This window comes from Emydura macquarii, unplaced genomic scaffold, assembly GCF_026122565.2.
Source record: "Emydura macquarii macquarii isolate MOO-44397 ecotype Brisbane River unplaced genomic scaffold, CSIRO-AGI_Emac_v2 contig_1876, whole genome shotgun sequence".
Taxonomy (NCBI): Eukaryota; Metazoa; Chordata; order Testudines; family Chelidae; genus Emydura; species Emydura macquarii.
In genome coordinates this window covers 22,650,192-22,667,758 of record NW_027132013.1, presented here as the reverse complement: position 1 = coordinate 22,667,758, position 17,567 = coordinate 22,650,192, and the positions used below count along the sequence as shown (strand labels likewise).

General features: G+C 44.4%; 1 protein-coding gene across 1 annotated transcript in view; it reads right to left on the bottom strand.

Moving 5' to 3' along the window:
- The window catches only part of SPTBN5 (spectrin beta, non-erythrocytic 5), a 128,531-nt gene that overhangs the window by 18,108 nt on the left and 92,856 nt on the right, over nt 1-17,567 (bottom strand). The window contains exons 41-51 of the mRNA XM_067557931.1: nt 16,527-16,604; nt 14,952-15,124; nt 13,707-13,797; nt 12,567-12,713; nt 11,005-11,142; nt 10,027-10,283; nt 9,650-9,836; nt 7,531-7,743; nt 2,487-2,683; nt 1,669-1,873; nt 669-863 (exon numbers count right to left, since the gene is read on the bottom strand). Of these exons, the coding sequence (XP_067414032.1) occupies nt 669-863; nt 1,669-1,873; nt 2,487-2,683; nt 7,531-7,743; nt 9,650-9,836; nt 10,027-10,283; nt 11,005-11,142; nt 12,567-12,713; nt 13,707-13,797; nt 14,952-15,124; nt 16,527-16,604 (1,881 nt within the window). The remainder of the gene's footprint in view (nt 1-668; nt 864-1,668; nt 1,874-2,486; nt 2,684-7,530; nt 7,744-9,649; nt 9,837-10,026; nt 10,284-11,004; nt 11,143-12,566; nt 12,714-13,706; nt 13,798-14,951; nt 15,125-16,526; nt 16,605-17,567) is intronic.

The window sequence follows — 17,567 nt, the reverse complement described above, 5'->3', positions numbered from 1 at the left end:
AATATGGTAGCACGCTTCTGAGCTATTCAGAGGCGTATGGGGAAAAATACTATAATACAAATTTACATTTATTCCAAGATCAAAAAACATTTTAGACCAACAGATAAAGCTGCTAAGATATAGTAATGTATTTACCTGCCACATCATTTAAACCGACATGCTTAACAAGGAAATTACTAGTTAAGGACACCATACATTGTAGTTACTCTGTGCACATATCAAACACAAACATTGGGTCAAATCCTGGGCCCTGTCCTTTGTGTCACCATATTGATCTGAAGCTGCAGGAAGTTTAGGGAGACAGAAAATACTGGAACTGGCCAGGAGACTGGACCTGAAATTCATATTCTTACAAAAGGTGTTAAAGGATTTTAATTGCCACAAGTGATTAGATTTCAGTTTTAAACCTCACCTGAAAGAGGTTCTATATATAATAACAGGCAAATACTAACCCGTTTTCATGAAGTATAATGCGCAATTCAGCAAAGGCTATAAGGCAATAACTGAACTAAAAAAAAAGAGCACTGTATACAACACTCTTTCCACTATTACAACAAATACATTCTGACGACAGCAGTGACATTGGCCTGATGAATCAGAAAGAAAAGTAGGAACATTCAGGAGCTTCACTGCTCAAACAGCATTTTATTTGTGTGTGTGTGTCATACCTCTGTCCTTGTCTGGATGGCTTGGCATAGTCTCTCCCATGTGTCATTGACCTGATGGGTCCTCCTCTGGATATCTTTTATCTGGCTGTGACACTCTCTCTCTAAGTGAGATGCTAATTCATTTATCGAGAAAACCTTGGTATGTCCCAGAGGTTTCACCTCCTTTATAAAATCTTCAAACTTTTTCACCAGCACCTGTAGAAAAAGGATGGGGGAGGCAGACTCAATAATGAAGAACTTCTACAAACCTGTGCCGTCACCCTGAGGGGGGCAAAGGGAACTGATCACTTCTCTGCCATGTCCAACAGAACTTTCCTGGAGTGTAAATCACTTAGTAAACCCAGACTTCCTCCACACATCCCCAGAACAAAGCACCTCTTGCTGTGAGGAATCGACTTCTTATGTCACACCGAGAAGATCACCTACCTCCTTGATGACCTGATATGTCACCAAGAACAACAAGCCAAGAGCTGGAATGGAAATGCAAATAATTCAGCCTATTCCCACAAGCAATAGTTGTTGAAAGTATACATTCAATGAAGCAAGTACTGGGTGGTATAAATTACACCTCTCTGCACTGGCCTAGTGTGATTGTTCCTTCAGAGGAGATTCACTCTGGGGTAAGCAATTAGTGGTCTGGATGCTCTATCTCAGGCTTTTCCACTGAGTGTGTTTCAAATTTACAACCAGAACCCCAGATCCCAGCCCCTTTGTAGCCAGTGCTGGGCCCTTTTGTGGGTTATGCTGGTCTTCTACAGCCCTCTGCCACAGAGGAAAAGAGGACATGGCAGCTTTCTGGTGCCCTAACTTTCTCCTTTGGTTGACTCTGCCTCAGAGAGCCCTGCAAATCGGTTAACCAGGCAGAAATTAGACCCAATGTTTGTAACAGAGAAAACCTGATTTTGCTTCATTTATGTCTGTATATTGTGCTTCAGTGCCACCAGCTATACATACAACACAGCTAATACCTTCTTGTTCTGCCAGATAGGAAGCCTTTTACCTCAACATCTTCCAAGTCCTGCCCATAGTCATCTGACTCCGCCACAGCCTGTCTGCTGGAAAGCCAGGCATCCACTAACTGGATCTCTCTCTCAAACTGGTACAATTGGTATTGTTCCTGCAGGTGTCTCCTCTGGGTCTCGGCTCTCTGTAGGAGAGACTTGTAGTCTGCTAGGACAGCCTGGAGCTTCAGAAGCATGGTTGGGCTGCAAAGAATAACAATCAGCAGCCATGTCATTGGGGAGAGTATTTAGCCAGTAAACACTATTTCTGCTACTACCTTTGTACAGTGTCTCTTTTGCCCTCTAGTGCTGTCAAAATTGAACCTGCAGCAGCTCAAATACATGGAAAAGGAAGAATTTATGGTAGGAATGTGAGAACCAATAGGTTCAGGAAATTACAATACCTTATTTCAGAGAATGCATTTTTCCCATCTCCTCCGTCCCCCTCCCCCAACAGAAAAACATATTGGAAAGAGAAAGGTAATGAATTGTGAAGAATACTGATTTGCTTTCCCAGATGTGGTGATCTCAGATCCTTTAAACGCATGAGGACTGGATGAGACCTGCTGGGAGTAGGCAGGGGTCAGAGAAAGTGGGCTAAGCTCTGTAACTTTTTGTTGCTAATTTATGTAGTTCTGTTGCATTCTCTGAACAACAGGAAATCGTGAAAATGAAAGATACGTTTTTGTTGCAGTGAGAAGAAAAGGGTTCATAATGTGTCCCGAAAGCAGTGTTTCTGAAAGATTCACTGAATGGTTAAGGAGGGCTTAAGCAGGCTTGTTAGAAATGGAACAGCAATCCGTTTCCATTTGCCTACCTCTCTGGATTGTTGCTGTTTATTAGGTTGGTGCCAGTCTCCTGTAGCTTCTCAATTCGGGGCTTGAACCCTTCTATGTCCAACTTGGTAGCCTCCAGTTTACGAAGCAACAAGTGGGTGGATTCTTCATTCTTCCCATAGTCAGATGTCTCCAGGATGAGCCCCCTCTCTGCCATCCAGGACTCCACTTCCAAAAGCTGTAGGAAATGCAGTGATAAACTTGAAACACAGATATTCACGCACGAGAAAGAAACCTGGAAAGCAGTAATGCCCTAAGAGACCTAAAGGTGATAGCAGACAGCAGCCTATATGTGACCTTGCAGTGCAATATAGCAGCTTTCATTCTAAAATTGTGAGACTAAGCCCAATTCTCAGAGTCAGGGAGTGGTCCCCCACTGTGGTAAGTGGGAAAGTAATTTTTTATCTCCCTCCTGTCTGTATCAGTACTTACCATACATGAAACGTCACAAGAATGGTTTAGAGGATTCTGGTTGAATCCTGTTCCACGCTAAGAACTCTCAGCAGTTAGCGCTGTGGACATCTGATCTGCAGTGGTGTTCAGCAATCACTCAGAGCCACGAAGGCTGACAGAGGTTTGCTTCCAGTGCTTGATTTGTGCCAGGGCATGCCAAGCTGAGCCCAGTCACCTATCGGTTTGGCAGTTCATAGCCCTGGTACCTCTGGGCTTGCTGCATCAATTACGAATGTAAAAAAATTGCTTGAGCCACCGTACTTAGTTGCTTGAGCCCTGGCACCTCTTTCATTACAAATTAAGCACTGTCTGCTTCATTCTGTGTCTGAATTCTACCTGATTGGCATTGCTTAACATGGGCCTTCTGCACAGCATAACAAATTGCAACTGGCTCTTGGCAGAGGCTCTTAAAGGTACAGTTCCTCACATGATTTTTTTAAACAAGTGAGGAGAGCATGAGAGCCACATGATGTAATGTATATGTGGAACTGATATGCTTTCAGTGATTAATAACTATTGATTCCTTCTGGTCCTCAAAAATTAGAAAAAGCTATCCTCCTCTGTTTATCCCCACATAGGATCCATCTCTGAAGGCAACAAGAAAATGGCTCACATGTGAGACACTACGTCTAAAGACCTACACATCAGCCAAGGTCAGGCATCTCGCTCCTTGACTGTAGAAACGAAAATGGCTAAATGAGGATATTGTTAATTACCTAGGCAAAACTCTCTCATTATTCGAATATGTATAAATATCTTTCTCCCTCCCAATCTAGCTAAAAATATTCCAAGTTACCAAACGAGAGTCCCTTTGCTCTCCTTTGCAAAGTGGCCCATTTCATGTTGAGTGGGCCAAGACAAGAGATGGGTTAGGAAGGTGCAAGTTAAACAAACTAGAAATGTGGGTGTAAGAGGTGTGGCAAACAGCCAGTTTCACCCTAGTAGGTCTTGCGCTTTTGCCTCTCGTAATGGGCCAGGGTGTCACCAGTTTCCCCATCACTCCAGAGAGGGGGGTAGGGACCCAGTCCCACCCACTCCTCCAGGTCCCAGCCCAGGGGCCCTATGAGTAGCAGCTATGTGCTGCTGGCACCGTGTTCGCAGCTGCAGTCTTTTCCCCTGGGCTAATTTCTCTGCTCTGTCCTTCTGGCTTCTGGAGCCCGGTACCTTCCTCAGCACTCCTTTCTGCTACTCCACACACTCTGCACTGCTTCCTGCTCCTTCACACAACTCTGCGCTCCTGCACACAGCCCAGCCCAACCCAGCCCAGCACTCCTACTCTTCCAGCTCATGCCCGGTCTGTCTGGAGCAGAGGTCCTTAATTGGCCTCAGCTGCTCCTAATTGCCCCCTAATAACTTCTAGCTAGTCTGCAGGGAACAGAGCCCTGAGCATTCTGGGTCTTCCAGACCTCCTGTCGATCACTCTCCGACGGGGGCGGATCTCCTCGTGAAGCCCCTGCTACACAACCCCCAACTCTGTGTTCAGGTGGCGGAGACCCTCTCAGTGCAACAGAGGTTGGTCCTGGCAGGAGTCACCAAGATCGGAGATCTCCTGGACTACGACTGGGGGGACTGGGTGGATCCCCAGGCGCTGGCTCGGCACATGGAGTTCTCCACCCCGTGGACTCCCCGGTGTGTGTACTCCAGGAGGTGAGGACAGCCTTACCCCCGCTGCTCAGGCTTATCTCAAGTAGGTCCTGCGAGAGGGCGCTCCCTGCCTCCCCTTCAGTGCTAGCCCTCCAGAGCTTTTCATCAGGCTCTGGCTCCGTGAGCCCCCTGGCTACTCTCTCCCCACACACTGGGCCGGCTGCACAATTTGCAGCCAGTACTTTTCCAAACCGTGCCTCGGTACCATCTGTACACGCTCGTGCTCCACACCCTTCATTTCCTCGCCCTCGTGTCCCACCCAGACACCAAATGGCGGGACCTAATACCACCTGTAGAGGGTGAGGACCCCCGGTGGGCCACCTCTACTCTACCCTGACCCCACGGCCCGCCAGGGATATCAGTTGGCGGCTCCTTCACGGAGCAGTGAGCATGGGCATGTACCTGGTGCGGTTCACCCCTCGCCCTGACACCTGCGGCACGAAGAAGACCTTGGTGCACATATACCTGGAATGCGCCAGGTTGCAGCCCCTGTTCCAGCTCCACCAGAACCTCCTGTTGAGATTCTGGCTGCACTTTTCCCCTCACCTGTTTATCTAAGCGCACCCCATCCAAGGCCACACAAAGTTGCAGGACCTCCTTGTCAATCTCCTCCTAGCGCTGGCGAAAGTGGCCATCTACAACACCGGGGAGAGGAGGTTGGCTGAGGGGGTGCTCTGTGACTGTGGGGCCTATTTCTGTTCCTCCATGTGTTCAGGGAGTTGAATGAACCCAACACAACAAACTGCAGAATCCAAAGTGTGACCAACGCCAGACCAGCCATGTGGAAGGACTCTTCTCCGTTTCAGAGTTAAGAGAATAAGAGGAAGTGGTGAGATTTCAATTCAAAGATTCGATTTCCCCTTCTAGTCTTCAATAGAAATAGCTGTAGGTTATCTTGCTGAGTCTACACTCTCAAGTAACCATATTTTAGATTTTAACTCCTTTTTAAATCCAAGCAAATTGGCCTAAGAGAGATTGAAAACAATAGTTTTAAGCAATTGCTTTTAACATTCTAAACTTTTCCCTTTTTTGGACTGGTCTAGTCAAAGAGAAGAAACCACACTCTTCAAAGTTCTTTAAAGACAAGTGGACCCTGGGAGATATGATAAACGTATTATGTAATCAGGGGTCGCCATTTCAGATTTTAGTAGGGGTGGGCAACTTTTAACCATTATTCCAGGGGCCATTTAGGCAACTGAAAACTCTAGGGTTTTATTTTTTGCAAGTAATAAGGTTGAAATTTAGCTGACAGGAGCACTGTACCTAATTCCTATATAAAGAAAAAAATAAAAACCAATTAAAGCCGTATTTTAATTTTATTTGTAAATTTAGAACAATCAGGAGATTATACAGCAAAATATTCCCAATCCCAAATCTGACTAGGTGGATAATAATGACAACACTGATTTAGGCCACTACAAATGAAATAATTTTAAAAAATGTATGTAGTTGGTAACTATTTATGTGCTTTACTTTCTGCATTTCTCTAAATGTAGAGAATGAAAAAAAATCAAGTTCTACTATTTTTAATTCATTTCACTTTCAGTGTCCTAGTAAATGCTCCAATGTTTGGATTGCAAACATAGCACAGGAATCTTTGTCTAAGAACTATTTTCAGTTGATACATAGCCTTTTAAAAAGATTTTGGAGTCTATGGTTTTTTTGGAGTCTATGGTTTTATAACTTTTTTTTTTTTTTTTTAAATAAGTCATAGGTGCTGGAACTAAGGGTGCTGGGGCTGCAGCACCCCCTGGCTTGAAGTGGTTTCCATTATATTCAGGGCCAGCCCAGTAGCTGCATGATCTCCAGATTATTCTTGGGCATGGATTAAATGGCAGCATAAATGACTACACTGAGGTCCTGTTATTCATTAAAAAATTAGAGCATTGGAAAAATTGGGAAAGTTTTAAGTTTAATTTAAATAATATTTGTGGTGTGACAGCATTTACTTATTTCTTCACAGCAGGGAAAGATTCCAGCTGGTCATTCTTCAGTGCTGCTCTTGCAGACTGAAATTTTGGAAGCTGGGTTGTCTGTGATGATAATTATCACCTGCATGAGCCTGGAGCTGCTGCTCAGGAGAGGGAAGGGGCTGCTGCTATTGTGCGGTGTCTATCATTGTCACAAGGAGCTTGCTCCCACCTTTTTAGCATGTCAGCATGTGAAGGTGAGGGGCAGATCATGGTGAAATCTACAACATCTTCAGACTCAGCACAGAGCCTGCTGGGAGTTTGCCTTGCTTCCACCAGCTGAGCTGTTTGTTTTTTCAAGATCCCAACCCTGCTAGTGGCTCTGCCACATGCTGCATTCTTATTGGCTGAACAAAGACTAGGCCAGCGAGGGGTGGGGGGGAAGAGGAGCAAGCAAAGCCATTGCATTGCTCCCAGTCCTGGCTGGTGAGAGAAGGGGAGGGGGAAAGAGGAGCTAAGCAAGCTACCTCGCTCCCAGCTGTTGTTACGAAAAATCAGAATAGGGCAAACGCCATACCCTGCCCTACCTAAATGGCGCCCCTGTATGTAATAAAGAATTGAGAGTTGTTGGTAATAAGAAATCTTGGTAATTTGCATTGTTCTTTGATATAACTACTGAGCCTCATCTCTAGTCTGAGGTGATTGCTTTCAGGACTATATTGTGTGGGTAGTACACACAATTGGTTGTGTGTACATTTGAGTGGTGAACTGTTGACGATATATTTATGTGGTTCTGGGTGAATTAATAAATTGTTGGTTGGTTAAGAATAAACCAGAATCGTGATTTGAGAAGCACTGTTCAAGTTAAAAGCTGACATGAAAAGAACCCAGTGTTAAACTAGGAAGATAATATTCCCTGGACTCAATAAAAAAAACCTAGTTTGTTAAATTTCAGCTTTGAAATCTAACTGGCACTCTGGCAAATTGACCCTCTTTTGTGCTTACAAGTCTTCCTTACCTCACTGAGGAATTGATGGGCCTCAAATGATTGCATGAGTCTCCGTCTCCTCTCTTGAGCCTCAGCCTTCAAGATTTCTACTGAAGCCTCCAGCTTCTTCAAACGTTCCATGATCTCATGGGAGGCAGAGTGCCGACCCCTCACCAGCTTCTGCCCAGTGCTGACCACCACTTTTGTTAGAGCGTCACGGCTGCTAATCTCATTCTCCAAGTTCTGGAAAGCACAAATGAGAGACCCAAAATGTAAGCATTGGAGACCTTTCTCCTTCTGTACTGCACTTAGTAGCCCAGTCAGTCAATTTAATAATTATAAATCAATATCTTTTTCGTATTTAAAGATGGGCTAGGGCTGCAAAATGTAGCAGATCAGAACTTATTGAAAACTGAGGACCCAAATCTGAGGTATTCAGACCCAAGAGTTTTGTTTGCGCCAGTTACAGAAAGAGCGGTAGCTGCAAAGTCCAAAAGATTTTGCAGTAAAAAATCCTAACCACAAATACTTGCTGCAAAGTCCAGCTCCTGATCTAAACTTCCCCAAGATTTTGCAGTAAAAAATCCTAACCACAAATGGTTGCTGCTAGCAGCAACCACCTGAAATACCCACCATAATCCATGGTTATGCATACTTCATGAGTTAATTAATGGCCTTCTAGGAAATAGCCCCAATTTTCCATCAATTCAGCAATTAATCAGTGTTTCTGGCTCTACAACATCATTGCAGGAAACACAGCTTTACAAAAAGGGCATTTCCAAGCACAATAGGAACATACAGAGAAGGCCAAGATAATGGCAGGAGAAGCTTTAAAAATGTCTAGTGGCCAGTCTAACCTATCTCCCTACAATGTCAATCAGTTCAGAATGTTTTTAAACAGAGTTTAAAGGCAAACATAATCTGGTCCCCACTTTCCATTATGGTGAAAGGAGCCTCCCGCACCAATTGCATGTTCTTAAAAAGGTATAAATTCTCCTATTTAATTTGTTCTAACTACTCACTGTTCAAAATAAAATCTACATAAAACAATAGGAGAGCACAAGTTATGCACAATGTACCCGTGGCCGCCACAGCAATATGCTGGAGAGTGCTTGACAGCCCTTTGTTATCAATTTTCCATTTAATTCTAGGGATATATTTTGGGATGATTTTCTCACTCTTGATGGGAGTCCATCCCTTTCTTATAAACCACCTGGATTGGACATGATTTTTACCCTTGTGGCTTTAAAAAAATACTTTTGAAGAACAGATTTTTTTTTCTCTTCAATTCCATCATATTGCACCAAGTGTCAGGAGTTTTAAAAATATATTCCTGATTGCCCTTAGTGGATCTTCTGGCCCATAATCCCATTATGAATTGCACAAGTTAGCCAACAGGAGAATGGGCATGGCACTGAAATGAAGTGCCCCTTGCTACCCAGCAAAACCAGTAGCTGCGGCAATTTGCCCAGCTATGAAATTCTCCTCTCCCACCTCATCTGTTGCAAAGGGGCAGAGTACTTTACTTGAAAAGCATGAACGACCCAGCTGCTGTTTCATTGGCGTGAGAGATGACAGAGTTCCAGGTTCTCTTTGTCTGTGATGATATCTAACTCGAAAGCTATTGCTAAAATGATGGTAGGATAAAGATGATAATGTCTGTCAACTCCCTTATTTCAAACAGTGCAGGAGAGGAGGGTTCCTGTACACACCCTGCAGCTTGTGGAAGACTAATATGCCCTGGATGCACTTGCTGAGTTTTAAAATCCTTTCTTGGGACATCTGTTGCTTGGAGAAGCCATTCCCGCATGCACAGCAGTGTGTAAAATCTGTTTAGTATTGCAACAGCCAGGGACCGAGCTCAGTAATTCCTACAAAGGGATAGGGAGCTTAAAGGGGAGTGCAGGGCACACTACCCAGAGCTTGGTGTGAAAATACATGCCACGGGTGCAGTCTTGAACAGTACGAAGGCACGGAATTGCTTGTTAAAAAGCACCATTGTGAGACAAGGATAAGAGTCATTCCTGGCAGTGATGGTTTCACTGTACCCTGAGCAGAGGAGAAATGTTCCACGTAGGCACATAGGCACCATCCCATATGTTCTCCTGCTTGAGTTCAAACAGTGACAATGATTCCCATACTACTTTACCTGGTGCTTTTCCTGTAAGCTTTGGACAGTTGTCAGGGACTGGCCATAATCCTTGGAGGAAGCCAGAGGGAGCTTTTCATGAACCCAGGCCAACTCATCATCAACATCCCGGAAGAACTGGTACTGCAGCCTGCTCGCTTCCAAACTCCCACGCCTCTCCTGCAATGGATCACTTAGGTGTTTGTACCTGCAGATGTAAAATGGAATCAAATTAACACAACAGAGAGATACTAGGCTAATACGTGTCTTGGCTATGGAGGGAGGAAGGAAGAGACAGGGAAAAAGAGAGGACATGAGAAAATAAATATTGAGGAGAAAGAGGTCAGGAAAGGTAGAAAGGGGAAGAGAAGAGAGAAAATGGTCAGGCACTCACATACCTGTGCACCACTTGGTCAACCCTGTCCTGTATCTCATCTGCGAGGAAATGCTTCTCTTGCTGGAATTCACGGGCTGTGTCCATAAGCACTTGTAGCCGATCCTTATGGCCAGCAACATCTTCCTCCAATTCCCCTTGTTTCTTTAGGAGACTATCCAAAACCACCAGGTCACTGCTGCTGTCTGAAGCCTTCAGCTCACTTTCCACACCTTCCAGCCATTTCTCCATATCCTCCACACTCCGCTGGAAATGAAGGGCCTGGGGGAGGGCAGGAAGCAAATGTCAGCAGGCATTTAGGGTTAAAAAATCCCAGCCACCTCTGTCCAGAAGCATATATGGCACTATCAAAAAACCTTTCAGGGGCCAGTGGACTAGCTCCTCACTTGTGATGGGACATGCAGAGGCAGAGAACTCAGTCCCTCTGAATATAAGAACAAATTCACAGAATATAAAGAACTCTCTCTAGTCACCTTGCAGCAGAACTACTGGTAAAGGACAAACCAACAGTTTTAAAAGGTGGCTTTAAATGATACATAAAGGGCCAACTTCAGCCCATGTGGAGTTTGCCTCGGAGAAAGCCCGGGCAATGGAAAGCAGGTGCAGGCTTCTCTTTCATTGGCACTGAAGAAGTGAGTGACACTGCAAGGACATGTCCAGGGCTGCTGGTGGATTCAGCGTGTATTGCCTCAGCAGCTCCTCTGGAGCTCTGGCTCTAAACTAAAACTTCCACTTGGCGGACACCACAAGAGAGTATAATGGCAGCAGCAATCTTTAGGGTTCCCACCTCTTTGGGTAAGCTTCAGTGCCTCTGGCCTGTGCTTTGTACTATTTGTTATGCGCCAGAGACGATTAACTCCTTTGCTCCAGTGGTTTGGTGTGACAGACCTTGTGAGGCAATGTCACACTGACAGATGAGACTTCAGCACTGTTACCTTGCTCTGTCGCTAGAAATGGCAGCAGGACCTGTCCTCAGTTTTACCTTGTAGGCATGCTGTAGCTTGGTCCTTTTTTCATGGCAATTTCCCAGCAGCTCATCCCAGAGCTCTTCCATTTCTTGCAGTCTGGACTGAATGGCCTCAGGAGCATAATGTCCCTCTTGGAGCATCTTCTCTCCCTCCTGCAACAAAGACAGCAGATGCCACCTTCTCCATTAGTCCACTGCACCATAATGCACCATCTGTCTGCCTGAGATGTGGGCTTGGTTATCAATATCCACAAGCTACTGCTTGGGAGTAAGGACCTGCTTCTACAATCTTTACTAACCCCTTAACATAACACACGGGGTTTGGTGGGGACAGAGAAGAAAACAGAGCTAAGTCAGAACTGTTACTGGAATTGGGGTGTTTGTTGAGTTTGCTGGATTTCAGGCCTCTAGCACTATTTGAAATGTCAGACACCTATTGCAGCGGGATGCCCAGAGGTCAGGTACTGACTTACAAAAACATACTAAAGTCCCCATGCAGAGGATCAATCTGAGGTGAGAGTATGCAAGATCTAAACTGCCTCAAGGCTGGCACTGAATCTGGTTTGCCAGCATGGCATTAGTAGGTGCCCATCAACCCAGCCCTCTCTATTTAACACCTCCGGGTGCTAAAAGCAGGTCCTCCTTGTGCACTGTATGACATAGTAAGAGTTTGTCAGTATTTCTAATGTAACTCCCCAGTTCCAGACACTTATATCTTAACTGGGAAAAAACATCCAGCAGGCTGCCAACTTTGTAGGTATGTTCTCAGCCTGTGAGCAAATTTATATTATATCCTTCTAAAGCTAGACTGAGGCACTTTTTAGTTATGCAAAGGGGAGAAGTGGGAGAGGAAAGAACCCATAACAAGTTGTCATGGGCAGATTTTCCCGTACAGAATCATTCAAAGACCATCTTTGTTATATAAAGGAACCATAAAAACCTTTCAAATAATTCTTTAAAGGCACAAAATCCAGACAGTTCAGAGAAGGCTGCAGCGGCACATTGCAGTGTTCTACAAACAGTGGGTGCTGCAATGCACAGGCACAAAGAAGTGAGTGTGGTTGAAGTCTCACTCTTAACTCTGAAGTGTCGATTGTATAGCACCTTATACACCACTGGGGCAATAACAACAACAATAATAATCACTGTATTGAGTGTAGGTTAAAGAAACATACAAATAAGCATCTCCACCCTGTCCATCCAAACCTGATACCCGATACCTTGCCAAAGCTCGTCATGTTTTCCTCATGCCTCCCCCAATGGCAGATTTCTGCCAAGGCACTGATCATTCCACTTAAAATTCTTTGTTCTTCTTAATATCCTCCATCTGACGTGCTCAAAGTTCTTGATAGGTATTAATAAACTAAACTTCAAAACCAACTTTAGAGGTTGGTAAAAGTATTGCACCCATTTTGCAGATAGTAAAGTGAGTCAATGCCATGTAGAACTTAAGTTATTTTGCCCTAGATCACACAGGTGCCCCTGCTTGTTTAATATCCTTCTGATTCAAACATTCTGTTTGGCTGAACCTTTTCTGCCAGCCCCCACTCTCCCCACATCAGCCCTGCTTCTCTTACAGCTTTGATGATGTCTATGCGATTTCTGTTGGCCATGATCTCTGCGTGTAAAGTCTGGTGTTTCTGCAGCTTGGTCTGCAGGTTGCTCAGGTCCTTCCAGCTCTCATCCAAAGCAATACTGTTCTTCTCATTTATCCAAGCTGCTACCTTCGGTGGGGGTGGGGGGTTTGGAAGGACATAGAAGGAGACAAGAATTTCAGAAACTACTCAGATCTCATTTTCTAGGGTCCCCTCTAATGTATCTAAATGTGAGGTTAATCAATGGAGAGAAGCAAAAATGGCTGAATTCTCCTTTCTATGCCTCCCCAATCTCCTCCTGTCCTTCAGAAGAAGAAGGAGGTCATCTCTATATCTTTAGCCACCACCATTCCCTCTGTCTCACATGGAATGGGAGCTGTCTCACATGACACTAAACACAACAGCATTATCCCCTTTTCCCACAGTGTATGCATGTGGGTATTGGAAGGAGCTGTCTCCATAGTTATAACCACAAAACCTCCTGTGTCTCACAGGGAAAGGATTGCTCAGTCCCTTTCCACTACCGCTCAAATGTGGAATGAACCCCATTTAACATCTGTGTTTCCTTCTGTACCACAGTGTTGCTGCGTGTCCAAAAGATATCTCAGGCTATAGCTACACAGAGCTGCAGTGTGTACTATGGGGGCATGAACTACAGAGTGCACCGAAGTGTTGAGTGCTAACTGCCCCGGGTGGATGCTGCTGGTGTGAACTAAAAGGTAAGAGTTTGCATCAACATAGTTTTATCTGAAAGAGGACTATGTTAACGCGAACTAGGTACTTATTAGTTCATGCCAGCAGCGTTCTCATGGGGCAGTTATCACGCAACACTTTGATGTACTCTGCAATTCACACCTCCATTGTCCATACTGCGGTGCAGTGTAGATAAGCCCTCAGATGTGGACTTAATTTTAGGTGGGTAGCAGATATGGCTCGCGGGTTGAAGAAGGCACCTTTTTTCTTTACACCTATATCTTCCAGTATCACCTGATGTCATCCCAGCCTCAGCTCCTTGGCTCTTTCTTAGTAAAAAAAAATTTCAGGGATTCGTGCCCAAGCATCACTGCCACGTCGTCACGTGTTTTAAGAAACCCCAAAAACGGGAATAAGATGTAACTGTACCTCAAAGGAATTCCGCAGAAACTTCTGCAATAGCCTGGATTCCTCCAGCACATGCCTGCGAGCCAAGGCATTCTCCAGCAGTTTATCTTTCCTGGGATAAAGAGAGACACATGAGGACAAAGCTACAGCAGAGGGGACTAGCTGGCATAAGTGGTTGGCATTTTAGCCTTATACCTCTTAAACTTGGGTTTGCAATGTGACCTTAAGTTCTAGTGGATACCTAGCCATATAACCCAACTATCATATAATTCAGCAGGACTGGCAGACTTGATGCCCAGGACTGGAATATCAGTGGTTCCATATTTAAGGACCATTGAAAGTTGCATGTTGAAAACATGCACAGCAAGGCACACACTATACCTGTCTCCAACTAGCACTATGAGTGCCTTCAGTGGATGGCTGTACAGGCTGCCACATGATCAGCAAAATAATCTTGACATTGTGGCTATACGCACATCACCTACAACATTTCTTGTTCCTGAAATACGGTTCAGCCTTGGAAGTTCATCATATTACAGCTACACCATTCTTAAATGCAGCTGCTCCCATTTTTACAAAATACAGAGGAAACAGTAAGAAGTGTAACAAGTAATTGAGGCCCTGAGTACTGTATTCAAGTACACTCTTACATGAGATAACATGGTCACTATAATATATTTATATGTCCCATTTCATTCTACAGGATCTCAAAGTACTTTCCAAACTGTCATTTCAGCATGTCTAAAACAACATGCACCATTTTAGGACAAGAAGTGAAGAACCCCTTATGCAACTGAAATTAAAGTGAGAAATTTAGACAGAATACAAATACCCAAACTGGGAATTTGGTCAGGACTTTGGGTCAATTCCTTTACAGTTGAGAAAAATGCCACAGGATGTGTAATGGCCACAACTGGTCATGACAACCCCTCTGGTTTCTTATCCATAAGGGGGGTATGTCTGTGCAGCTCTGTGTTCCTGATGCCATGCAGGGGCACTGATTCGGTATAGACTCAGAGGGGTGTGCCTCTTTATGAATCACCAACACCTCTTCCTGCAGCACCCAGGTGTTCCTTGAAAGTCTCCCATAGAAATAATGGGAAACCTGCAAAATTTGGCAGAGCCTTAGCACAAAGTGGTACGTGGATTAAGTGCAGACCAATGTCTATGGGTCCTCTAAAATATCTAAATGAAAAGGAGTAGAGCAGGGAAGGTCTCATTTGGACACGGTTGGGTAACAGTAATAAAGAAAGGGCTTGGCTTTACCTCCTCAGAACAGCCTGACACTTGTTTGTGATGTTCTCCGAGTCGTAATGCTTGCTCTGTCTCAGCTGCTGTGCAAAGGAGGCCATCACATCGATCTTCTCCATTTGGGCTTCCAGAGCCTTTTCAAAATGCATGTGTTTCCGCTGCAGGCTCTCCACACTGGACACTGAATCCTGGATGGGATTCAGGATAATATCCACCATCAAGAAGCTGGTCTCAATGGGAGTCGTATCAACCACCACATTCAGGATTCAGGAATTAAATTGCCATTACCCTTCCCTCGCAAACTGTCCTGGGAATGTATTGGCCTTTGACCATGAGACCATGGGCCCCTGGGTTTCAAGGATTTTCTACCCACAATGCTGGGGCAGCAGTTCAGGATCTGTCTGCTTCAGTGCTGAACAATCTGCTGGATGCTTAGCTCTTTCTGCTGGAGTGCAAGGACAGAGCACTAAACAGTGCTTGGTACAAAGACCTGACTGAGGATTGGAGATACTGAGCTTTCTCTTGCCCATGTAGGAAGCCACAAGGAGGAGGACTCTAACATTTTAGTGGATTTGTGCCCCATTTAGTCATAATCCAGTTTTGAAAGAGATATCTGCTGGAAGCAAATAAATATGGGATGACATGCTGGGATCAAAGTTAATGAACAAATATGTCAGAGACAGATTTAACCCAGAGCACCAGATCCAACTTATGAACTTTGAGAAACCTCAGATCCAGATTTGAACAGGATGACTTAAGTCCAGGTTTAAGATAAGCATGGAAACTGAAGTCCCCTGTAGTTTGTGATCCAAACTTCATGACTCAGATCTCTCTCTTTTGCATTTCTCTCCACTTCCTAATTTCGGAATCAGAGGCATCAAAATACTATAACTTTAGTCAGGCATATTTCTCCCACTATTTCCAGCCTGGATGACACTAGAAAGCATGGGAAATCTTTTGATGAAAGTTATCTTTATGAAATTTCTAGCCCTGTTTGCAGATCACAATGGACCAGAGAAGTATCCAAATACCCAGTCACTTCCATGAATCTTTGGAAGCTTGTCCATCATCAGTAAATACAGCAACATAACTGGAAGGCAGAATGGACTCAACAGGGCATTTTCTGTGCATTCATGAGATGAAGATGAATGGGAAATGTTTGGCTTCCCATGAGTCCCTGCTATATTTCAATGGATGGTTCTGTACATGTATACATCCACACTGAAATCCCCACAGAGACACACTAGACACCAACTCAGGACATATTCCATATTATTAACACGATTGGATATGTTTTCCTGGGCCATATGTGACAGATCACAGATGTAATTCCAGCTTCCAACTCTAAGAGGAGTGGGTAGAATATTTCACTATATCTGATGCTGACAGCCTGGACCTTCTGTGTACGAGACAAATAAACAAAACAGCATTCTGTGTAACTGGCAAGACACAGTAGTGACCTCATAAGGAAAAGCTACAGGGGGATTTCAAAAAGGCTCGTAGGGTGTCAGAATATTTCACACATTCTCCACCTTCTCACTGATTTCTCCCTGCTCCAATGGAAATGTTGTCATTATCCAGATCACCTACCCCTAAATCTTCATTGGCCAGGAAGGCCTCTTTGCTGCTGAGCCAGCTCTCATTCTGCTCCGCATAGCCAAAGAATTTCTGTTTAGGGGAGAAAAAGCAACCATGAGTTCAGTCTCTAGCCTGTAAAATAGGGATCTGTAAAAATGGGGCTTACCTGCTTTCTAGAACTATTGTGAGGATTAATTAGATAAAATAGACCAAGGACTTTGAACATGAAACGTGTACGTAAGTATACAGGGAAAGTATTTAGCTATTATTAACAGAACTCTCTTGCTGGTATATACAACTTCTCAGACACAGGATACCGGATTTTCCCATGTGCAACAAAAATATTTGTAGCATATGTGCTAATGCTGTGGATCAGAATCTAATACCTTTACTCACAATGAATAGTACTGTGCATGGTGAGCAGTCCCAGTGGAGTAAAGAAAGAGTCTGGTCTGGTCCTAAGTAAGTAGAATAAATTATATGAAGTAGCATGAGAGTGGTCCCTTTCATCTATTACAGCCCACAGATAGTGTGGTTGGTAGCATCGCCTATCATCCAGTTTACCTTACACTTTCCATTCTAAGACCATCTTTTCGGTTGCGTGTACATTTTAAATGTTTGGGCTGAAATTTTCCATGCCAGGTGTCTGCCTCAGGTTGAATATTTTTGGAAAATTTCATCCAAAACAGCTCAGCCATTTCCAAGAATGAGGCAATGGAAAAATACACTGTTTTGCCCACATTAAAAAATCCTTGATATCTTTTCTTTGAATAGCTCCAGCTTTCAGTCTAGCAGGGACTTGAAATTTGGCAAAGAGGTGGCTGTTGGATGGCACATGAACCATTCCCACAGAGCAACTGAGCATCGTCCAGCCCAGGGCTATAGGGGCTTACAAGGACTTTCCCCATCATAGCTGTTCCCTGTTATTCCTGGCTGGACACGGGAACTGAGAGGAGGGAGCTGTTCTCTGAGTGACCTCTCTGCTGGCGCCCAGGTGATTTGGAGGAGGAAGCTGTCTGATTTGAATGCAGTGGGGACAAGAACTGGATCAGG